This window comes from Callionymus lyra, chromosome 9 (genome assembly GCF_982586985.1).
Source record: "Callionymus lyra chromosome 9, fCalLyr1.hap1.1, whole genome shotgun sequence".
Taxonomy (NCBI): domain Eukaryota; kingdom Metazoa; phylum Chordata; class Actinopteri; order Syngnathiformes; family Callionymidae; genus Callionymus; species Callionymus lyra.
This window is the reverse complement of record NC_141826.1, coordinates 15763066-15788309: the sequence shown is the minus strand read 5'-3', so window position 1 is coordinate 15788309 and position 25244 is coordinate 15763066. Positions and strand designations below refer to the sequence as shown.

Here is a 25244-nt window from a genome sequence, read left to right as displayed (position 1 = left end):
ATTAATCTGTACATGTCTGGAATATGTTTGATCAATTACAACGTGATTTAAGGGTCGATTTTATTGATCACCATTAGATTTACTACACTTCACTACGTCATATTAATAACGTCGTTACGGGACCATCAAGCTCTCATGATATTAACCCCCCGTGTGGCCCTCAGACCTCCAGGGTCCACCTTCACGTTTTGTTCCGTCTCTGTGCGTGTGTGAGCAGGAGCGCCCCCTGCAGGCCGCCTCCGCCCCTGCGCCTCCTGCTATACTCCGCTCTCTGACTCCTCAGCGCCTCATTCACTAGAAGATGGCGGCCTGCGCTCCACTGTTAGATGAGGAACTCTCGTCCTTTGTCTTCAATTACCTGACAGAGAACTCCGGCAGCCAGGTAAGAACCGAGCACCTCCCGGACGCGCGCGGGACCACAAGGGTTCCCCCATCGCAAGGGCTGCGGTGCTCCGGCGCTTCACCGGCTTCTTGCAGCAAGTGACGCCGGCTTGAGAGAGGCAGTGCCCGGCGTGTGAGCAGCATCTCGCCCCGGTGTCTCCTCCGGTCTTGGTTCTCTCTGCAGTGTGTGTTGGTGGGTGTGTGTGTTTTAGGGGGACACACACACACACGCCGGTGGTTCTGGTCCACATGACGGATCTACTTGACAGGGGTCTGCGGGGGATCCACGCCGGTGAGCCCGGGCAGGATTATTTTGGTATGCAGGAGGAGGAAAACTTTTTGACGCATTCAAGTTTTCAATTCTTGAAGGACACGTGGTGCGTGTGGAGACCCGGCGCGTGGACTTGACATGTGGACCCGTGTTGTGATATTATTGGGGAAAAAAAAAGAAAAGAAAAAAAAAACCGCTGCAGGAATGTTTCGGGAGACTTGATGGACGTTTGAACTCAACCACCATAAAAAAAACTCCGATACGAACCGATCGGCGCCACGTTGCCCTGAACCGATCACCCGATTTTTTTTTAAATTTTTTATTTGGAGTTTTTTTTTTTAAGGCTTTCGTAACTGTTTGCGTAATCGTTTGTGTAGCTTACAAAACCTCACCGTGGCACGTGATTCTGACAGAGGCATCGCTGCATGTTCCCCCGGAAAAAAAGCTTTGGGTTCGAGTCCCATCCGGGGCCACTTGTGATCAAGATTATCGATCCGCGCGTATCGACGCTTGCAGAAGAGCCGTTTTTTTAATTTTTTTTTTATTATTTCGATGGTTCCTCGTGGGGGTTTTAAACAAAAAACCTCACAATGACAGGTTGTTTCTGGAGGCGCGCGTGCTGGCGCTGGTCAGCTGATCGGCAGGTTAATTGTGGAAGGATTTAGGGAGATGCTGGACTATTTATAAAACGCTGGTGCTCGGACAGATGTGGACTCAATCTGCTGCACAAACACTCAGATTGTCTTCATCTCCATATCATTACTACCACCCTTTGATTACCCATAATTCCACAGTCCCAAAACCTAAATCAACATCCAACACACCTGACTTGTAATGTAAGTTCTTCTATGTTAGCATTAAGGCTAACACAGTATCGTGTCATCCCACGATTATGTCGTTGTGTCAGCTATTGTATTTCTGCAAATTATTTACATACTTAAAGCTATGTCAACAGTTAATTGTTGTCGACAAACTGTTAGCAAACAAAAAAAAGGACAACGATTTGAGTGCAAAGGAGCTGCAAAAACCCTTCAGGCGGTCTGTCTCAAATGTTGTGTTTTTAGCTAACTCTAATACGAAAGTATCTGTGGTGTTCGTTCTATGGTTGACGCAGAATCACAGCGGCTCTATTTAAGCTAGCATTGTTGCGAAAACGGACTAGCGGACTAGCAACATGCTAGGCAACAAAAGCTTTGATTTGCAAAACTTGCGAAAAAAACGTGAGCTTTTTTTTATGTCACATTAACATCCACATACATTTATATATGAGATTCATAAAATTAAAAATAATGATATTTACCCAATATTGTTTTTAACATTACAGATTGTGTTCTATTATATTTATATTATAGTGTTATATTTAATTGTTTGCAACAATGTTAGACGCATGCAAAACATGATTTAAACAATTGACTATTCATTATTTTAAGAATAATTTTCATCCGTTTAAGTCTAAATGTGGCGTCGACTTAAAGCTAAACCTCAATTATTTGGTTTTGTTGTGGTTCATATGTTACAGTACCATCATGTTGTAGCTAGAAGTCAGATCCCATCTTTTCTATAGTGTTTTTGATGAAAATGCACATAACTATGCTAGCTCTTGCCTAGCTTAGCATACGTTCCAGTCGACAGGAAGCCAAACCTGCTGAGGATAATCGCATGGAAATATTTCAGTTCTTGTTAATTTTCCAAAATGACTTAAACCGTCATCAAACAGTTGACACAGAGTCACTGTGTCCTCGTGTTTTTAATGTTTGTTTGTGCAGTTAAACAAAGAGAAAGGAAAAAAAAAAGGAAGGATGTATTCAAAGCACTGAGAAACGAGTCACACTGCATCAGGAACAACATCCTTGACAAGTGCAGCTGAAGAACCAGGAAGAAGAAGAAAAAGTATGATTGAAATGAAACGACTGCATTTACTCTCAAATAGTTTCTGTGTGTTCACGCCGATAAGATTATCTTTTCTACAAACGCTGTTAATATTTACTCCGGGTTATTAGGTCGGAGGTGTGTGTGAGTGTGTGTGTGTGTGTGTGTGTGTGTGTGTGTGTGTGTGTGTGTGTGTGTGTGTGTGTGTGTGTAGCTCGCCCCTGCTGGCTGGTTATTGTAATACTACTCTTTCCTCGTGACTGGAGTTACAGAACAGAGCTGCTGCAGTCATGTGAGTCGTAGTGAAGGCGGGAGGGTAGGAGGCGTTTCCCGTGACGTAAAGGAATGAAATGCGGTCCGGCCTCCCGCCCCTCTTTGCTGCCTCCGAGCATGTGACTCCATCCTCCTCTTCGCTCTCTCGTTCTCTCTCTCTCTCTCTTGGTCACTATCTCTTCAGCGCTCTGTTAAACATTCAGCACACACTCTTATTAATGTTTGATAACCTGTTGGGAAAGAAGATGGAGGGATTTTCAGAGTCAGCATGTGGTTTTTCTTTTTTTTTTTTTGCTTAAAAAAGGGATGCATCTTTAAATATGGTCAAATATTTGACTGAAATTCATACAAATATTCATTTTTATTAAGTTCATGAATGTCAAACTAAGGCCTTAAGTTATATCTTTCTATTAGAATTTCAAAACATTTGGTGAATCTTTTATCACAGATTGTCTCTCGCTTATTTTCAAGTTAATTCCCTTGTAATTATTTTTAAAAATTAAAGTTTTCAACTGGACCAAAAAAGTCAAGTTTTACTTTAAAATAAACATCCTTTCCCTAAATCCTATATAATTGATTTGCTGTCATTTGTGGTTCATTGTGTGTGGGTTATAAATTTGACCTCAAATGTCTTAAAAAGTCTTAAAATTAACTTGCCTTAAGCTGTAGGAATGTTAATCAATGCAAGTGGAATATTAATATTTTATAAAATATATATATATATATAAACATATATATATATATATATATATATATATATATATATATATGATAAAGGATAACATAGGAAAGGCAATATATATATATTTGTATAAGATGATTAATTATAACTAATTAATTTTGAAAAATCAAGAGAGAAAAGCGTGTATAATTCAATAAGAAATATATATTACCAAAAAATGTCAATAGAGTTTTCAAATCTGATATTACATTAAAGAATGTGGTGCAACTATTTTCCGAGCGAGTGTGTTGTAACATGCTCATCATTGACGTTGGTTTTTTTTTTGGTAACTGAATCTCTACTGGCGCGTATCCAAACAGTATCCAAACAGTAGACCCAGCTTAACCAGTTGTGTCAGAGTCCAGAATCGCTGCCAATCGCCGACCCCGCTCCGAGGGGGGTGTGCGGCCGGTTCGCGTCCGCCTGGTGAATGAACTTCGGAAGCCCCCAGGGAGCCGACTGTACGTCAACCCCGGGCCAACTGGGCTGGTAAAATATTAGCTCCAGGTTTGGTCGTTAAGTCCACTGCCAGCGTCACATGTTGTTGGAGAGCACATGGTGGGGAAATAGTTGAGCTAACACTGACTTTCGCTGGAAATCTCAGGTGATCGACCCGTCGCACATCTGTGCCTGACGTCATAGCTGAGAGCCTAGCATAGCATCTTTTTTTTGGAGTTAGAAAACGACATTTCTATAGTGTTTGGCGTCTTCAGTTTTATTTTTTACATCATGAAACAAACAAATAATCCATGTTTAGTACAATTATTGATCTTTTTTCACATTTTTATAACTTTTTTTGGTTGTTATTAGCTTGGTAGCTAAAGTTGCTAAGCTAACACACGCTGCTAAATATTACGTTTGAAATATAAAAAAAAGGTAATTTATTCTGAAAGTGAAAAAAAGTAAATATACTAAAACTATTCTAAAGAGAGTGATGAACACGTCGTAAAATAACAATTCAAAGCTGATCATTTTGAAGCGGCCTCTTGCTCGGCATCTTCAAAACCCTAATTGACTCGAAAAGCGGCGCCTGAAGCCTACATGTTTGTAGCTCCTTTTTTGTCAGTTATTCCGTAACCATGACGCCTGAATGCTTGCGTGTGAGGAGGCGACCCGTCTCCCCCCCTTCCCCCGGCTATCGGGTGTTCCGATCCAATTTCGGTTCCCCCTGCAGACGACATTTGGGTAGCGGGCGGATGGTCAGCGACCCTTTCTCGCCACAGACGGGTGTCGATGTCGCTCTATTATTCAGGGCCTAACAGCTGGATTTGAGGCTTTTGTCATCTGTGGCGTAGAAGTGGCGACGAAGGTCTAATGGCCACGGAGGAATGGCAGAACCAACGTAAAATTCGTAGAGAGGCGTTTTCACACTCGTGGTCTCACCACAGGCAACTTGGTGTCAGACGTGTTCTCACCTCCGTGACCCCCCTGGAGGTGAGATCTGTGTCATGATGGGAGATTTCCACCTCTTTCATCTCCTACATTAGCCTCCATTAGCAACACTTTTTATAGTTTGGTGGGGATTTCAAGCTACTTTCTCAATGACGTGATACATGTTCTGCCATTTGTAAAGTGAAGCATCCTTCCTGACATGTTTGTCATTCATTCAAAGCACTAGCGAAGATGAAAGGTTTCTTATAGCGCCATCTAGTCAAGTTAACTCAGTTTAGCTTCGGCTCGACCTATTGGGTTATAAACAACATTCAGTAGGTTTAACACAAAATAGCTTTTTAATGTAAAGGACATTTGTATACGGGCCTCACAGATTTATTTCTATTTTTATATAATACGCTTGTTTTAGACAAGTTTACACTAAAATACACTTGTACTACTTAAAATGACTGAAACACAAACTCTTGTGATTTTTTAACTGTTGGACTCTGAATAAAAACATTAAAGGTTTCTTATATCGCCATCAGGTTAAGCTAATTCAATTTAGCATTAGCTTCTTTTTGACCTATTGGGTAGTAAATGTCATTCATCCATGTGTCAAGTCAAAACACGTGTTGTAGTCAAGTTTACTCAAAAAAGAAACCTGTAAACTAGTTAAAATTAATCAACTCTCTATTTCTGTTGGACCATGAATAAAAACAAAATATATTTTCCTATAGCGCCATCAAGTTACGCTAACTCAGTTTAGCATCAGCTTCTTTTTTACCTATTGGGTCATACATGTCATTCAGTGGCTTTAACACAAAATAGGTTGTTGTTTAACTTTTTTATGTAAAATAAATTTGTTACCGGGGCCTAATGGAAAGACAATAATTCATATTATTTCTGTTCTATCGATTATTTCTGTCTGAAAGGTCTTTTATTTTGAACATTAGCATCTTAAATAACATTAGCATGAAGTGAAGACACTTTATTTGGTCAAATTTACTCCAAAAAAGAATCTGCAAACTAGTAAAAATGAGTGAAACACAAACTCTTTGCGATCTATTTTTGGTGAATAAAATGCTGACATTAAACTGGTCCTTGGTGCCTGATGTAAGCTCCTGGATTCAAACAACATCGGATTGTTTTAACGCATAACCTTGATGAAAAACAACAAAAAAATAACATATTTGACATCTTACTTTGACCTTGCTGCAATACTAAAAAGAAAACTATAATGACATTATTAGCGGCGTCTCATAAAACATGCACTACCTGATTGTTCCTTGTTGCTTTCTGATGGCAGCTGTCGCCGATCGCCCACTCGCTCCACCAGAAATCTCTCACACGGGAAATTATGGAAATGACAGAATACATTTCCTTATAATGTGTCGGGAGATTTGGGAGACGTGTGAACGTCTGGCGTCGACTGGGTCTGAAATTGTCTCGCGTAACCGGGGTTGTGGTTTTTAGTTGACATGGATGGATGTTGGATAGAGGAAATAATAGACACGACCAAAAAATGTTTTTTGAGATTTATTCTGACCTAAAAAGTTGAGTTGGATTGCGTGAAAATTTGCTTCACTTCAATTATTTAGATATAATTGACTTAAAAAGATGTTGATAAACTTCTTCTTCCTACTAAAATATCAGTGTTCATTAAATAAAGGACATAAGGATAACCATTGTAAATGTGAGAAGAAGAGATGATACCTTTTTTTTTTTTTTCCGTCGGTTCTGCAAACGCATTACCGGCCTTAGTTAATAAGAAAGTTTTTCACTATGCTATGGTTAGCTCGAGTGCACATTTAGCTAATGTATTATCGCGTCCTTAGAAAAGTTGTTAACATTTAACAGAAGCTACTTGAGAAGCGATGATGCTAGCAAAGATTATTTAGTCATTAACGTTGAATTTGACAAGTTAATGTGTCTAAATTAAGACGTTTTAACCGGATTATTAACACGTTTTCACTCCGTTTTTTTGGCTGTTGGTATTTTTAGTTGGTGTGATATACAGGATACTCTTCGTGTGCAGCTGATGTCTTGGACAGTTTCCACTAACAACTTGCCCATATAAGACGTGATACTGGGGCGAATAAAAAAAAATGGCCGCTCACGGTTGAACAGAAAGACTGGTTGTTGTGACTTCTCCCTCCTGTGGTTCTGTATCATTAACCCGCTTCACTTCTCCTCCCTGCTCGTCCTCCGTCTGTCTGCGTCGTGATGTTTCTGCTGCTGCAGTGCAAACTGAACAGCTTGCTATTCCTGCAGTGACTCACCTGTCTGCCTCCTTTTGTTCCCGGAAGCTGGCCAGCAGCGTCCAGCCTGAATTCGCCACGGGGGTGTTTTTTTTTCAGATCTTTCTCTTTTCTCCTTTTATGAGTCTAATTTAATGGGGTCGTCATTGACCCCTGAGGGTCAGCAAGTGTTCATGGATTACTTCCAACCATTCCAGCTGTCGGCGGGTCAAGTGTCACCGGTACGTGTCGATACACGGTGGCGAGGGATTCCCGAATACATGTTCCGGAAACATGCGAGAGTCGGGTCGTGTAATTCAAGCGTTCAATCGCCAGAAACAAGATCCCCCTCGTGACTCATGAAAATCAGAGTTTGTTTAATAGAAAGAAGAGATTAGAGGATGGATGTTCCACGCATCATATGTTATGCAGTCGTATCAAAACTACAAGGGTGGAAAATGTTGAGTTGATAAAGCTGCAGTGTGGACGTGACCTCCACTTTCTATTTCCAGAGCCTAGTTGGAAGCCTTTGATTTTGCTTCGTATTTAGTCGCTCCAGCCGGGGATTGTGTCGCCTGGCGTCTTGGTATCAACGAGAGCGAAGCGAATTTTACTGTTTCTTTTCCTAAAAAAAAATCCCTGCGAGAATTGCTAACACTGTGTTTGTTGGTTCTTTAACGCCGGCTACTGTTAGCTTAGCTGCGGGGGGGGGGGCAGGTGAGGAGCTGCCTCAATAATTGATGCTGATTCGTCAGCTGCTCGCTCAGGCGCACAACATCTTTCTAGATGCAGAGTCATGCGGAATCATCCCGCGAGCAAAACAGTTTCCATCTGATATCGCGGCGTTCGCCGCACGGCTTTTTTTTTTTTTTAAGATTTGGCTGAACAATTTTTTTGGATCTGTCCTTACCTGCACAGGGCTGGCTGGCCATGCTTGACCTCCGACCCTGTGTGCCAAGCGAGGATCAAGGACGCGGCCAAAGGCTTTACTGACCCATATTAGTCTAGAAGAGACGCAGGATGAGATCCAAATGAATCCCAACATTTAGTTTGGTTTCAAGAGGCTTAAAGAATCAGATTCCTAATCAGAATAATGCTCAAAAGATAATATTTGTGAAGGTATTTTAAATTATTTTCATCAGACTCAGTTGACTATGTCCACGTCTCTTATCTTGACTAGCAAACCTTCTTCAGTCTTGCATGTTTAAAGCTGTTGTATTTTTATCAGGGCTGGCAGACTAAACTATTTACCCGGAGCTTCTTTTGTGAAATGACTAGCTGGTATTTTGTGTCATACATCTCTTCAGACCTTTAGCTATAGGTTAGCTAGCATCATGAATAATTACAAGTAATTGTATATTTATGTAGCACAGTTAACTTGATGAATGAGCTAGAGGCTGGTAACTACTGATATATGGATGGATGGATGGATGGATGGATAGGTGGGTAGATGGATGGACGGGTGGGTGGATGGATAGGTGAGTGGATGGATGGATGGATGGATGGATGGATAGGTGAGTAGAAGGATAGATGGATAGGTGGATGGATGGGTGGGTTGATGGATAGGTGGATGAATGAGTGGATGGATGGATAGGTGGGTGGGTTGGTGGATGGATGGATATATAGATGGATGGATGGATGGATAGGTGGGTGGGTGGATGGATGGATATATGACTAGGTAGATGGATGGATGGGTAGGTGGATGGATGGATGGATATATAGATGGATGGATGGATGGATGGATAGGTGGGTGGATGGATGGATATATGACTAGGTGGATGGATGGATGGATAGGTAAGTGGATGGATAGATAGATAGATAGATAGGTGGGTGGGTTGATGGATGGATGGATGGATGGATGATTAGGTGGATGGATGGATGGATTGATAGGTGGATGAATAGTTGGGTAGATAGATGGATACTGTAGGTTATGATGGATGGATAGATGACTAAATAAAATTGTGTTCAATATTCTAATATAAAATAAAATGAGAATCTGGAGGAATGTCATGAACCCTCTTGGGCTTCCTACTAGAGCGCCTCCTGGAGGCCGGTAACTAGCAAAATATTCTTTAAACTTGAGCTTTGAATAATTGCATCATTAAATAGCAATTTTGTTAGCATATATTGACATCCTGAAGTGTCCTTTCTCAGACATCTTTGAGTCTAACTCATGTAAGATGCATGAGAGAACGACGTGGAACTCGTCCAACACGAGTGTGAGAACGACACAGAACTTTCGAGTGTGTCATTGATATTGAGCCTCATCTTCTCTCGCAGGAAACATCAGGACAAATCAAGCGCCGCTTAAACAACGCCGTCGCCGGCGAATAGATTGAAGCCGTAAACGCCGAGGGAACGAAAGCGTAACGAGGCGATGAGAGCGGATCGCGTCCGACAGAAGAGTTTTATAAACTATATTTTAAAATAACGGCCGGCGGCGTAGAGGCAGAGGATGAATTAACAGTCGCGGCGGCGCGATGAATAGATTTTCATATACATAAAGACAGTAAATAGATCCAGCTTTCGTATTATCTTCTCGCCGCTCCACAGGCGATTCCGTGACTCTCTGCTCGACTGAGCTCCTCTTCCTCCTCGGGGGGAACGACTCGGGAAATCTTTCGTGCCGGGGAGATAGGAAGACTTTGCACCTGCTTGTAGTCCCTCACATCCGTTTCACTTCCATTATGTCGCGAATGAAAAGCTCGGGATGACGTCGGCAAATGACTCCATTTAGCTTCCGTGACACTCGGGCGCCCACGGAATAATGCTTCTTTAAATACTATTTGAGCGTGATGGATTTTATCAGTCGCTAAGGAAACACTTCGCTAGCTTCAAGTATGTTTACATAATAATAGCTAAATGAAGATTTGAAATAATTGCTACCACAGTTAGCATGTCAGCTAATTTAGCTTCGCTTCCTTAGCACAATTGCTCATTTGGATGCACAGTCAATAATGCGAAATTTATGTTTGATAGGCAGTATTTTTGTGTAGTAGTATAATTTAAAACACTTAATATATAGGTATATAGATATATTTTTTAACGTAACTGCATTGATATTCAACATCACTGTATCAATTAATTTCTTTTTCATTTTTTGGGGAGGGGATTTTAATTCATATTTCATTTTTTATCATATTTTATCAAGTTTTTTTTGTACAATAAGCATCCAAATTGGTCATTTTTGGTTCTGGAATTATACTTTCCGCTAGATTGCACAGTCATTAATAACGTCCTCTGCAGCTAAAGGAACCATAAAGTCCCGCTAGACATCGCAATGACTGAGGACAGCTGCTTTTAAAGCTAATGTTTGGATATATTTTGGCTTTAAGTTTTATTAAGATGTCACCAAAATTCAGGGTCTCCTAAAACTAGTAAAAATATATAGTATAGTGAGCTCAATATATCATGTTTTGAGTTTAGTTTATTGCTATAGCCCTTGTTAAAAGTTGCCATGCTACATGCTAAGTTAAGCTATGAAGTCGTAAACTAGCTATTTGTTATTATTTAAATCAAAATACTTTACTTAACCTGCATTATTTGAAATTCTTAAGCAAGTCTTATTAAAAGTGCTTTTTTTTCTGTAAGAAAAAGTTTCTCTTTGGTCCTGTTGTGTTCCTTTGAGGTGTGTCCTTTGCTGCATTAGCACCTTTGGTTCTCGCTCACCTTTGCTAGTAAAAGTCGAGTTGAATAATTAGCATTTAAATCACAGAAAGCTTAATGACATCCGCATTGTGCCTCTTGGTGACTGTTTGAGATAAATTAGCACCTTAGCTCAAATTGCCCTCCATTGATGTCAAGCACTTCATCTTCATAAACCCTGAGAAATCTTTTTAGAGCAGCTTAAAAATGTATTGATCATGAATTTGCTTATAAAATAGCTGATGTGCATCACTTTTAAAGTAATACTTGTCTAGTACAGACTCATGAAGTCACCTTTTCAGTGCATTTTTAGGCAAAATTTCATACAATATTCCATGTATTTCTTTAGGTTAAAGTTTACATTTTAAATACACATGTTTATTCTGGACTCCTCTGCTGTCCTGGAAGTCCATTTTAAAAAACATGGTTTCGATGTCATCTCATATTCCACATGAGACGAACACGTATATATATATATCCGTCGGTGTCGATCCACCCGGTCGAGCGCTTCATTGGAATTCGCCGTCACATCTCGCATGTCCTCTCGGCGTCACGTATGTCGCCTTCATGTGTGCCACGTGTCCTTATCTAACCTTTGGCAGGTCAATTTGTATTCATCACAAGACCCATGTTGTCGTATTGATAGTGTCAACACGAGCACGAGGCTGAATCCTGGCGCACCTGGGGGAGAAGCCAGGGCGACGGAGAGGGAATCCAATCTGCTGCTGCTGGGGGTGTCGAGGGGGGGGAGTGTGTGGTGGCCCTCGAGTCTCTGCCGTGGTGCCCTATTTCTTTAAACGCTTCCTCGCCTTTTGTTACCTGATTTATCTCGTGGCGGCCGCTGGAGAAATGTCTTATTTTAAAACGCGGGGGGGGGGGGGAGAGAGCGAAGCTACGAGTCGCTTGGAGATGAGACGTCGTCATGCTACGATCACACGAGCTTCGCGGCGGGAGCCGTCGTTTCGATGCAACGGATCCGCCTGGAATCGCATGATGACATCTTGTTGCTGATACGACCGAGTCGTTTGATGTATATAACAGTTGGGCTCATAAAAATCTATCGCTCCTTTAATCTCTAAATGATTCGTTCTGACGCGAGCTGCAGACAGGAAGTTGGTCAAACGCATAAAATCACTCGATTCTAAATGTCAAAATGATTTGTTTCGGACAAGAGTCTTGTGGACAGGAAGTGAGTTGGACTCGTAAAATAACTCGCTCCTGAATGATTCGTTCTGACTTGAGTTGTTGACGGAAAGTGAGTTGGACTCACGGATCACTGACTCTCAAATGTCCTAATGATTCGTTCTGACTTAAGTTGTAAACAGGAAGTAGGTTGGACTCCTAAACTAACTCACTACAAATAATAGTTTAAATGAATTGTTCTGACTTAAGTTGTAAACAGGAAGTAGGTTGGACTCCTAAACTAACTCACTACAAATAATAGTTTAAATGAATTGTTCTGACTTGAGTTGAAGACGGAAAGTGAGACAAGAGTCGTGGACAGGAAGTGAGTTGGACTTATAAAATAACTCGCTCCTAAATGATTCGTTCTGATTTGAGTTGAAGACGGAAAGTGAGTTGAACTCACGGGTCACTGACTCTCAAATGTATTAACCATTTTTTCTGACTTGAGTTGTAAACAGGAAGTAGGTTGGACTCCTAAACTAACTCACTACAAATACTAGTTTAAATCATTCATTCTGACTTGAGTTGAAGACGGAAAGTGAGTTGAACTCACGGATCACTGACTCTCAAATGTATTAACCATTTTTTCTGACTTGAGTTGTAAACAGGAAGTAGGTTGGACTCCTAAACTGACTCACTCCAAATAATAGTTTAACTGATTCGTTCTGACTTGAGTTGTAAACAGGAAGTAGGTTGGACTCCTAAACTGACTCACTCCAAATAATAGTTTAACTGATTCGTTCTGACTTGAGTTGTAAACAGGAAGTAGGTTGGACTTCCTAAACTAACTAACTCCAAATAAATCGTTCTGACTTGAGTTGAAGACGGAAAGTGAGTTGAACTCACGGATCACTGACTCTCAAATTTATAAACCATTTGTTCTGACTTAGGTTGTAAACAGGAAGTAGGTTGGACTCAATACATGTGTGAATCAAAACTTTCTCGTCTTGTTCTCATTGACAGACAGGAAGTAGGTCGGATTCAGTCTTCGATTAAACCTTTTTCTTGTGTAAAATAACGTGACGCGAGCAAACGCCTGAATCGAAGGAAACGTTGAGAATAATTCCAATAATAAATCAAACGTGTGATTGTGTAACACTTGTATATCTGTGCTGTACTAGCGTTTGATAAAGTTCGCTGGAATACTATCTCGTGGATGTCATAAAGAAGAAAGTTGTCCAAGGTCCAGAGAGTTGTAATCTTCGCCACCACTGTCGCTCGCCATTAAACATCCTTCTGGTCCGGTGCCAATGTTTTGGCTGGCCCCCTTCCCCCCCACTCAGACAGGAGTCTATAAATAGATCTGGACGGTGAACGGGCAGACACCCAGCTCCACATCACTACGGCTTAAAGAAGGGTTCAGGGCGTCACGGAAAAAATCTGGGAATGCCGTAGATGGTTAAACGACAACCAGAAAAAACATGATGTATTCACAAATATACCTCAATTTTTTTATCGTGTAACATACTTCAGGGCGATGTTGATGGATCTTTGCTCAACGGCAGTAGAGAAGTTGAGGGAAAAAGGTGGAAAGTGTGTGACCCGGGTTGAAGGTGCGACGCCTACGCCCGGGGTTGAGACCGGCTGCGTCCATCCTTAATCCTGTGTCTGCCGGATTATTGTTTGTGATTATGCAGGTTGGAGATTACGCTCGGGTGGGTTCAGCTTCCTGTCCAGCAGATTTTCTCCTACAACCTTCACCTTCGTGACTATTTACGATGATGCAACCAGTTGCATATGCAACGGAGCTTAAGTTGAATGACGTTGCGGCAGTTAATATAGCATTTTAAGCGTCTTTCTGTGATCGTTTTAGAATAGAATATTAAATATTAATATTGTTGTTGGAATTCAAGTTAACTCTAGAGTATTTTCAAATTCATTTTATGCACATAAATCACCTCGGTTAAAGCTGTTACCATGGTTATACGAATGTTTGCCACCTCCCGGGGAAACCTATAGCGATAACCTGTAGAGGGCCGAGCACCTATGAAGTAGAACTGTCTTTAAAAAAGTATAAATAAGCCATTTGCATTATTTAAGGTCATATTTCGAAAACAAAATCGATGCGAATCGATTCATAACCTTATTAAATTTAATCCAATCGGTTGAAATAATTGGCCATAATACCTAATTTTAGTTCAACTTGACCATACGTCTCGTTCGAAGCTCTCCTAGCGTCGCTGGTCAATGTTATTTTATTTGCAGCAGCACATTAGTCGCCAACATTAAAACACTCAAGTATTGATAACTCTTCGTAAGCGTTTTTTTGCCAAAGCTTTATTTACAGTATTTAACGCATCAATTGAAGGATTAAACTGGATTACAATCACATAATCTTTTTCATTAAAAGGTGTTTGTTATTCAATTATCAATTATTGTGCACAAGAGTCACTCTTACTCTGCTGATATCTACGATCTGGCTGAGTCACGATGAGGCGCTCATTGTTTGTATCTTCATGATGAACCGGAACACAATTGAGTTTCTAGGAATTGAGTCTAAAGTCTGGAGAAGCTCGACTGTCGTGTCTTTTTTTTATTTTTATTAGTCGGCGTGACTCGGATGTTTAGATGAATAATTTGAGTTCAACTGTCGGACACGCTGAGTCCAACACATGGAAGTGAGTCTTGGTGTCGTTCCTACAGATGTAGATTCTGTGTTCATTGTCATGTTCAGGTTTGTCTGTTGCATTGTCTATTGGACTTTGTGCTTTTTCTATCTTGATCTGCAAGATACATAAACTAATCTATATTAGCAGATTAATAATCTAGAACTCATGTGACTCCTTGGACAGTTGAACTCTTATCAGATTGTGTGTCTTCCTACTACAATGGCGGTTGGTTCTGCCCATTGTGTGTGTGTGTGCGCGTGTGTGTGTGTGTGTGTGCGCGTGTGTGTGCAGGACTGTGTGTGTATGGACTCTCAAGGGCATCAGTGTAAATGAGAGAAAAGGTTAAAGGAAATTTCCATGGCTTGGCTACACACACACACACACATGCAGGTGCCAGCATGGCCGTGGCAACTGAAGGTATCAGGGGGCAGACAAGCACAGACTGGCGTGAGGAAGTACAACACACACACACATACACACACACACAAGTGAGTTTTGCAGGTCTCTGCACCAGTAAAACAATATTTAATATCGTGACGTACACACAGTCTTTGTCGCCACTTTGGAAGCATTTGTAGTTATTTTTAGTTCCTCAGTTAAAAGCAAGAGTGACTTTTAGTCTAGATCGCCCGAGGGGGCTAAAAATAGTTTATTCCCACTTCAGATGTGAGTACACACACGTCCAGAGTTTACCCTAAATACTGTGTATCAGGGTTCGAGGCGTTGACATGGAGCTCTCGCTTATTTTGTAATGAGATCCCACATGGACGTGCGTTTATACATGTATAAAATTGAAAAAAAAGGCACTTTTGGAGGCATTTTCTTCGTTTTTCATGCACAAAAACATGTAAACCATAAAGGATTTGAAGCAAAAACATAGGGAAAATAAATCAATTGAAAATTATTGAGTAGACCAAAAAACATACAGTGAATTAAAGAAACGACTGGAGAAAAAAAAAGTGTAAACAAATGTAGAGTGCAACATGAAGTCGACCAAAGAACCAGAAACTAGAAAAGTTGCTTCTGGAAAACATGAACTTCCTGGTGTGCAAGGCTCCTTACGACAGTTGTTTTGTCGAGGCGTGGTTTTGTGTCGCTCTGATCGCACTTCTGTGGTCTCAGGGATGGAAAGTTTAGAGGCGTGTGAGTGTGTGTGAGTCATGTGTGGGTTGAAAAGCTTGGCTTGCAAGCTTCTACCTGCTTTTTGTTGCAGTGAGACTGATAATGCAGGTAAACACACTCCTGTGCTGGTGTGGGAGTTTACTGCATGTGTGTGTGTGTGCGCTCGACGATCGCTTGTGTTATCATCTTCTCCATCCAGAGAATATCCTCGGATTCTTCGCGTGTCTACGTTTTTCTTCGCATCATCCTTTTTTTCTCTCGCTCGTTGACCCACTTCTCAAAGGGCCGCTCTGGCTTGCGTGACCGCTGTGCTCACTGGTACGGCGGTAACTCGCACACGTACATATAAATGTATACATCCATGTGTGTGTGATACTCGATCCATCCTATGTATAATCTTTTAATGCCAGGACTGTGTGAAGCTGCCGTTATATTGTTTTCCAATCGGCTAAGAGCTCCGACGACAGATGTGTCGGAAAACGAGCAGACATTTTGAAGTATAATGTTGTAATTAAAAGTAGCAATAAAAACATGCAATTTAGTGTTTAATTCGAGCTCCACTTGTGACCGTTTCACAGACCGTTAACTTGGGGTGTAAGGAAGGGTTGATACACTTAACTCTTGCGTAATACTGTACCAATGACTTATCAGCACTGCATCTATATCTAAAACACTATTATGATGCAAACAATTACTTAATTTAACTTGCATTTGTCCTCTTGTTAAACACAAATGTATAGATATTTGTCTGAATTCATTAAGCTTATTTCAAGCATGTAACACCATTGTGTGTTTACTACGCAACAACATTATTCATACAAATAAATTATTTTTAAAGAAACTCAATATAGCCTTGTTTCTACAGCATCAAAATACATCAAAATATATTCTATAGTTGCCACTGTATCGCGAAATATATGGTATCATTGCCCCTGTATCACAATGTATATTGTATTATTGCCCCTGTATTTCGATATATACTGTATCATTGCCCCTGTATCACGATATATATACCGTATTGTTGCCCCTGTATCACGCTATATATCGTATCATTGCCCCTGTATCGCGATATATACTGTATCATTGCCCCTGTATCGCGATATATATCGTATCATTGCCCCTGTATCGCGATATATATCGTATCATTGCCCCTGTATCGCGATATATACTGTATCATTGCCCCTGTATCACAATATATATCGTATCATTGCCCCTGTATCGCAATATATACTGAATCATTGCCCCTGTATCACGATATATATACCGTATCGTTGCACCTGTATCGCGATATATATTGTATCATTGCCCCTGTATCGCAATATATATCGTATATACCACCAGATTCTTGCCTACACTCACCTTAAATCTGAGTCACGGTGTCGGTTGTTTAATGTGACGTTTTAAAAATAACCTCAACATATACTATCTTGTTTGAGCTAAGCATTATCAACCTTGTGTTTGTGTGACAACTTGCAACCATCTCGAATGAAATCACCGTCGACTCAACAGACTGGAAATAAAAACTTCAGTATTTTTTGTTGTTGTTCTCGCCAGGAGATATGGTTTATAAATAACAAGTGCGAAATATGGAACAATCCATATTTATTTATTTAGGAAGTTACCCAAGGAAAGCTCAATTATAAAAGACGATATAGTCGAGCCTTAGGTGGCGCTCTTGTGTCAGCTTCCTCCTCCCCTCGATGGAGCTTCCTAGTTGTAAATCTTAGCTCTTATCTTAAATGATTTAATGGCATCATGAAGTCCATTATCCTACTCTCCACGCAGTTTGTGGAAGCCGAGACTTGATTTAGGAAACCTCCAGAAGCTATCGAACAAGCTGCTGTTGACTCATCAGGGTTCTGAGAGAAGTTTGTCTGGAGGCGTCGAGTGAAAATAAAACAAGATTGTCGTCTTGCTAAAAGCCCTTGAAAAACACTGACACACCCACCTTTCCTCGCCCACATATTCCCCCCCCCTCACTCCTGAGGTGGTGCTCACTGCAGGAATGCCACCTCTGATGCAACATGGGAAATAAGCAACATTCTTTTGTTATTAATGTGCGTGTTTGCATGTGTTTAGACGTGTGCGTTTTCTGTCCGGAACTGTAGTTATTGTGTTTACAGTGTGGCTGCCTGTTCACATACGTGTGTTGACTTTCAAGAGTGTCTACCTGGCTTTGTCTTACAAAAAAATGCTGTGTAACGCCTATGGATTCCCAGGTAGTCTGAAGCTTTTGTCGTGGCGTCTGCAGCTCTGTATGTTTAAATGGTCTGTCTGTCTGTATGATCCCTGCTGTGGACTCCTGTCCCTTACCCCAACTAGCTGGGAAAGCCCTCAGACTCTCTATGACCCATTTACAGATAAAATAGCCAGAGGTAAACAGTAGCATTGAGATGATTTTCTTCTCTTCTGAGGCAGAAACCTTGACAGAACTGTCATCTTTAAATGATATAACAAACATAAAACAATATGGCTTCATTTAGGGGTTTTATAAAGTCTTTCTAATTCTGAAGAAACTTTATATTTTAATACCATAGCTCAGACACAAACGACGACAAAATAATATCTTTGTTTAGTACCTTTTTGTGAGTTTTTATTTATCTTTATTTACTTTATCTTTGCATGTTTGGTCAATAATATTTTTACATGATGACATAATTACAGTTGTTAATCTTTTATTTATTTAATTTTAAACACCACCTCTGGTTAAGCTAGCTCTTTTTTTTTAGTCGGTGTCATGGCAACCATCCTACTTCTAACACCAACCTGAGGATATAATGGAGATTTTTCGTTGACGTTTCTTCGAGGATATAAACAGTTTCTTTTGTCTCTCTTCCCTCACTTCTCTCATCACGCTCCTTAATTGCTCTCATTTGTCGTTTCTCCTTCACGCCTGATTTCTTCCCTTCTTCCCACTCCACTCTCAGCTCTTCTTCTTCTTCTTCTCTTGACCTCGTTTATTCCTCCTTTTCATGTAGTTCTACCTTAACTTGTGCATTTACTGTATCTCTTCTTTATTTACTTTCGATGCAACCCGGGCCATGTGACATGTACGTGACCGGTGGATGTTTTGTCAATCAATGTGAGGATTTGGTTTGACAGCGAGCACTCACTCCGGCAGGATCAGCAGCACAAACAGGACATGCTCTGGATTTTCGAGAAAGAGGGGGAAGGTGGGTGGGGGGGGGGGGGGGGTTGCTGTGGGAGTCCCGATGGTCTGATAGCTTATTGATTCTTCTGTAGGTGATTTTGGGAAGAGAGAGGGAGCAAATGGGCTCAAACGGACGCCGGGTTTGATCCGCAGCAGACGTGGAAAAACTTCTGCTATTTGAATATATTCAATCTTCGTTCCTTTGACGTGTTTCTTCCTCCAAACTCTGCTCCTTAGATGGTGACACGGAGGTGAAGCAGTGGAAAACCTGGCTTATCAGTAAACCCCCAGAAAAGCAATATTTAACCGTGGAGAGATGGAGAGTTATCCATTTATGGCCGGTTAGTTCCCGCAGTAGGGTAATTGGTAAACCTTTTTAAGGTGTTGGGATCCAGGAGGATCCGAGAGGATTCAATCATGGGATTGCTTTAGTTTTTCTGAGTTATTAGGGTGTAAAAGGCCTGGCTGTGTTGTGTCGAGAGACTTGCAAGTGGGGTTTCTGATGTTGTTCCAGAGAGCAGGGGGGATATAGTCCACGGTGTGCAGGATTTTCTTTTTTTTTCATTCTTCGTGCAGATGGTTGAAGTTATTTTGACACCACTTTTATGTGACATCTGTTCTTGTAGAAAACTTAAGAATGATGAGACCACCTTCTATTGGGATTGACAAGTCTGGTGCCCAGTTTACTGGATGGATGGATGGATGGATGGATAGATGTGTCTACATGGAAACTTTTCATCAAAGAAAAGTACAAAGTTTCAATTCCTGAAAACTATGATTTAGGTTCTCGAAAGTCACAGTGGAATGAGAAAGGAAGACGACAAGCTTCCCTTTTCAAGTACTACTAATCTCGTGCTACCATTTGATATGTTTCGATACACTTTTCTGGGGGGAATTCTTTTGGGAGAACCAGTGAACTTTGAAAGACATCTTATAATATTTCCACTTCCTTTTTGGTTGAATTATGAGAACTGAAATCCAAAGTATGTCCAAACATAGAGCTTTTAAAGTTAACTTTAGTATCCTCTCGTCCTCAGTCATCGGCAGATTTCATTGTTCCTAATCGTTTGTAACACGGGTCTAGAAAGGCGCTTTAGAAATAACCGGCACTTACTTACTTTATTTGCTGATGGACGTAAAGACTTCTGCCACCTAGTGGACTGTTAAATTGCAACACCATAATGAACGGCAGTCGGTTTGCACGTTAGTTGTAAATAAAAGTCAAATTTATAAAAAATATAAAAAAGTAAATAAACTGCTATATAACTGGGAAAATATTTATATATTTTTTGGAATTAAAATCAATACAGTGCTGTTGAATATCAATATCATAATGGAAATAGAAATTTCAATATATATACAGTATATATATCTTTTTTCTTCTCAAAACCCTACTTCTGAGTATAGTTTCTAGTCCAAACACGTCCTAAAACCCAGACAAAAATAAGCTAAACTACCATCTCAGAAAAGCATTAACAAAGACAACCATACATTTAATCGAGCCCAATATGTATAGAATACGTCCAAATGGGCGGAAAACTAACCAATCCTTCAACCCCCCCTTGGCACACTTTATTGTAGAGCGATCGCACAGACTTAACCCTCAACGAAGACATATTGAAGCTAATGTCATCGCCTCGAAGCATGATCCCTCAAGGATGTGATGGCATCTCTAACATGCCTCCCAAGGAATCAAATCCAAGTCCTGTCATGTGACCCGGAAGAGCTGTGGATACCTCTAGTTTGCTCACCATCAAATTGAAATGGCTCTATAAACAAGACGAGCAACATTTAATGTTGATATTTTGACCCATAACTTTAGACCGTAGTGCTTCTCAATCAGAGGTTAAAGGATGCAGATGCACGTTTGAAAACACCTCGTGTTATGAGTGTCGTGACGGGGGATTTATTTAACACTAACCTCAGTGATGTGTGATGTTTAAAGGATTATGACTCTTGCATAAATACTGCAGATACAAACACGTCAATCTTGGCCATTTATCAGGGTTTTGACTCCTCAGCCTCGGGGCCATCGAGCCAGTTGGTTAAAATCTACCAAAAATATTGGGACGTATGGATCTTTTTGGATGCTGGTGACAACAATCGTTTGTTGTTGTGTCAACAAAACCCGACACTGGACCACCGTTTTTTTGTGTGTGTGTTGGACCTGCTGACGCGTGTAACGATATATATTTGTTAAAAATGGATGAATCTTTAGCAAATAGGCCGAAGATCAAAAATGTTTGAGAAATTGACGTCATTTGCAACTTTATTTTTTATATAATATTTGTATTATATCATGACGTGAACTCTCACCTAGTCTTACCACAGCATAGATGTGTGTGTGTTTGTGTGTGTGTGTGTGTGCACATGGGGGTTTGCTGCAGCAGGGATGGCGGTGGCGTGAAGGTTGTTGCTCCACTATAAACAGGGTCACGCATACATCCAAGGTCCCACATCAGCTGCCCGTCCCACCCCCGAGTTATTTACTGTGACATTTGCACCAGTGGCCGGTTCTATATACGTGTGTGTATGTGTGTGTGTGAAGGCCAGTTGTCAACCCCCCCCCCAACTCACACACCCCCCTCCGCCAGGTGAAAGATTTGCAGATGCTGTGACAGCCTAACAGAGCGTGACGGCGTTCATCACCTGCTACGAAACCGCACACCCCATTAAAGAACTAAATATTTAAAGTGATGAAGAGAAAAACTTCGCATTCAATTATATATTTTTAAAAAACTTCAAATAAAAAAAAAATTATGAGAAAAAAATGTTTAAAATAATGAAGAGAGAAAAAACTGAAAAAATACATAGAAAATAAATAAATGATTATTGATTTATTTTATTTAAAAATACATAACTATTTGAAACCATGAAATCCCCCCAAAAAATAAATGATCGTGAAATATATTTCAGCATTTATTTTGATGCTTAAAATGTGATGGATGCATTTTAATATTATTACTTTTCATTTTAAATATTTATTATTTAATATATTATTATTCATTATTATTTATTTGTTAAAGGAAGTTTTGAGACATCATTCTAATGATATCATACTTTAAATTAAATACATAAATGAATACTTATATATATATATATATATTATATATAAGTAAATAAATGAAATAAATACAATAAAATTTAAAATAAATTCTAAATAAAACATGGATACATTATGAGAATGATCTAAAATGCACTTTTTAAAGACAAACAAATCAAATTATAACTAAGCTAAACTTACTCCGCTGCTAGAACTCAAGCCTATTATAAGATCAAATATATTTTTAACATGAGGATAGTGATTTTTTTTTTCCTTCTGGTGTGTGGGTGTGTGTGTGTGTGTTCATGTGTGTGTCTGTGTTCTTTGTGTCGGAGCAGATCTTTTGATGGGACAGCTGGGAGGTTCAAAGCTCCCTCAGCTTCAGTGCTGATGACGAACACCCATGAGATCCACACAAATTGTCTGCTTTTCGCTCTGACCACAGCTGCACACACACACACACACACACAAACACACACAGTCTTGTTCGGCCACCGACACCGAAGCAGGTTCACTTCCTGTAGTGCCGTATTTAGAGATAAACCGTGGAGGGTCAAAGTTTGTGTCTCAAAGTCCGTGTCTCTCTGCGTCTCAGCCCCCCCCCCCCCCCTCGTCCGTCAGGCTTTTACGCCTAATTTGGCTGCCTTTGGAGTCCTCGGCTCACCTGCTCTTGTCTCAAAAAAAGACGACACACACCGATGTGACACAGAAATGTTCTGCAGCGGTTACGAAGCGTGAATCTTTTAAAAGGACATTTTTCTCCGTTGACGTTTCTGACTTCATTCTCTACGATTCCTTCCGTCTCCTCCGACAAGGTTCTGTCTGCACGAATGTGTGGAAACTGCACTTAAAATGAACTTCACAATCACCACGATTCAAGGTTGCACATGTCCTTTTTTTTTTTTTCGGGCTTGTCCAGTTCCCACGCTCCTTGATTCTTTATCATGCACTCACTGGTGGGATCCAAACCTTCTCCTCCATCACTGTAGCTACCTAGCGACCTACTAGCCTTTCTTAGCAAACGCTGAGTGATGCTAATTGTTACTGGTTCCTCCAGTTCCACCCGAAGGCCAGTTCAACTTCTTTTTTTATTGCTGATGTAAGCAAAAATGGCAAAAAATAATGAGCCTGTGTGCATGATGGGATATTTTAAGAAAATCTTTGCTGCTCCAGAAATGTCAAGTTGAGAATGGAAAGCAATTGAGAACACGCTTCCTTCTTTGGTGATATCCTCGGTTCAAAAGATCGTGCGTAGAGTACGACTTTGAAAAAGACGACTTCAGGTCGAACAATTTTCTGTTTCGCTTCTTCGCTCGCCACGTCCTCGTCTCTCTCTCCTCAAAGTACTCTCAGAAAACCACTTCCTGTCTGCGACGCGTCGGGTTCTTAATTGTCGTCTTTCAAGAATCCAAACGTCGTCACGTCGGCCCCAGAAAACGGCTCCTCCGCCGCCATAAAAGTGCGTTCAGACTGATGGAGTCTGTCGAGGAATCGCACATTAGGAGAGGAGGCGACGCTTTAGCAGATTGGTTTGGCAGTCCATCAATTTAAAGAGTCTTTACACTAAAAATAACGTACAAACGACCGCTTTGTCGAGACGAGCGAGAGAACGCCTGTTGGTGCCTTTCCAAACTTAGTTTCGGCTGTTGGATGGAAATGTTTTAATAATAAAATGGAAAATGTAATTGACCTTTTCTAGTGTCTGGGGAAATAAAAAATACTATAGAAAAAAGGCACTATTTGGAGAAAATATTTAACCGTATTTGAAAGAATCAAATGAAGGCAAAGCTATTCATTATTTTGAATAAGAAACATTGTAAAACTTGAGGTAAAAAATGCCAAGGGAAGAAAGAAAAAATCAATTTATTAATTAAAAGTAAAAACATTTTTTATTTAAAAAAAAATAAAACAAAAATGTTACCAGAAAATGTACACAATTTGTAGAAACACAAATCAAATGCAAACCTTCGTTGTTATATTCAAAAAATGGTAAAAAATTTGAGGTAAAAAAAAAAATATATACTGTATATATATATATTTATATATATATCATTTTCTTACGAATTTAAGAAAGAAAAAGATTGATTTATAACAAGAAAATATATGTGGTTATTCAGTTCACTTCTGAAGAAAATATTTTCAAAGGGTTTTCTGAACGCTGACCCTGATTTTATTCTTCAATTAGTCAAGCTTGCAAATTCTACTCTATAATTCCATTTTCCAATTAATTTAGTAGTAAATTCAAAGTGTTTCTTTCGCAGCTGCAACTCCAAATAGTTTTGCACACATACTTGAAGGTCACATATGATCTAATGTTAGCCGGAGTTGTTAACCTATGGAGGAGGCACACACACACACACACACACACACACAAGCGCAGCAGCATCATCTGCTGCAGAGATCCAGTGTCGGACCACCGGCTGAAAGGAAAGCTCAGGACCTGCGTCACGTGAGCGATCTGCTCGTCCACCTGCAGTTTCTCTCGACGCAAGGACACACACCGACTCCATCATGCATGCACCCGATAACTTACACACCGAGGAGGAGGAGGAGGCGGCGGCGATTTGTCTGCCTCCGTCCTTGAGCTTGTGAGGGACGACATCATCGCACACACCCTGATCACGAGCGCACCCACAACACATACTCTCGAGGTGTACGGTGTCAAATTAGTTCCACCGGATAGAGAACGACGTCAGCGAGTGTGTCACCGTTTTTTATTTTTTATTTTTAGCAACGGAGGCTAATTTACTGGAAATAAAAAAACTGACGTCTGCGAGAAACCGTCAACCTTCTCCACGAGTGACGAGTTGTAGAAGGCGCAGGTAGTATTTCGGTATCAGACCTCCAGACGCTGCCACGCTAGGCTGCTTAGCTAAATGTGAGGAGATAACGCGGCTAAGTGGCTTAACACACCGAAAGAGAATTAGTCCACTACGACCAGTCGCTCCACAGTGTTCACTAGAGGTGTAGGAAGATGTAGATGCACTTAAATGTCGGGATATGCATATAATGCATCGATTTAATACATCTTGCCACGTAATATTTAAAAAATAAAATAATACATTTTCAAACCATTACTTGCAAATTTTCACCGCCTTTGTCCATTTCTATGGTCCAATAAACTTATGGCCGCTAGATGTCATTACGTCGGTGAAAACGGCAATGAAATCCAAATTGAGATCCTGGCCATGACTGAGGACGAGAGGATACAGTCGACTCCAGAATCTTTAAATCTGATGGTTGGACATTCTCGATAACAATAATATATATTGTGATACTGTAGTAACAAGGATATATTTGTAGTATCGTCGAGTACTTGACTCTTGAAGAATTTACAGACCACATGACTCTTGACGAAATCGT

At 40.4% G+C, this 25244-nt stretch overlaps 1 protein-coding gene across 1 annotated transcript in view; it reads left to right on the top strand.

Moving 5' to 3' along the window:
• Positions 1 to 253: 253 nt before the first annotated feature.
• ppargc1b (peroxisome proliferator-activated receptor gamma, coactivator 1 beta) overlaps positions 254 to 25244 on the top strand; it is an 81824-nt gene continuing 56833 nt past the window's right edge. Inside the window, exon 1 of the mRNA XM_087798910.1 lies at positions 254 to 382. Coding sequence (XP_087655036.1) covers positions 302 to 382 — 81 coding nt within the window. The 5' untranslated portion in view covers positions 254 to 301. The remainder of the gene's footprint in view (positions 383 to 25244) is intronic.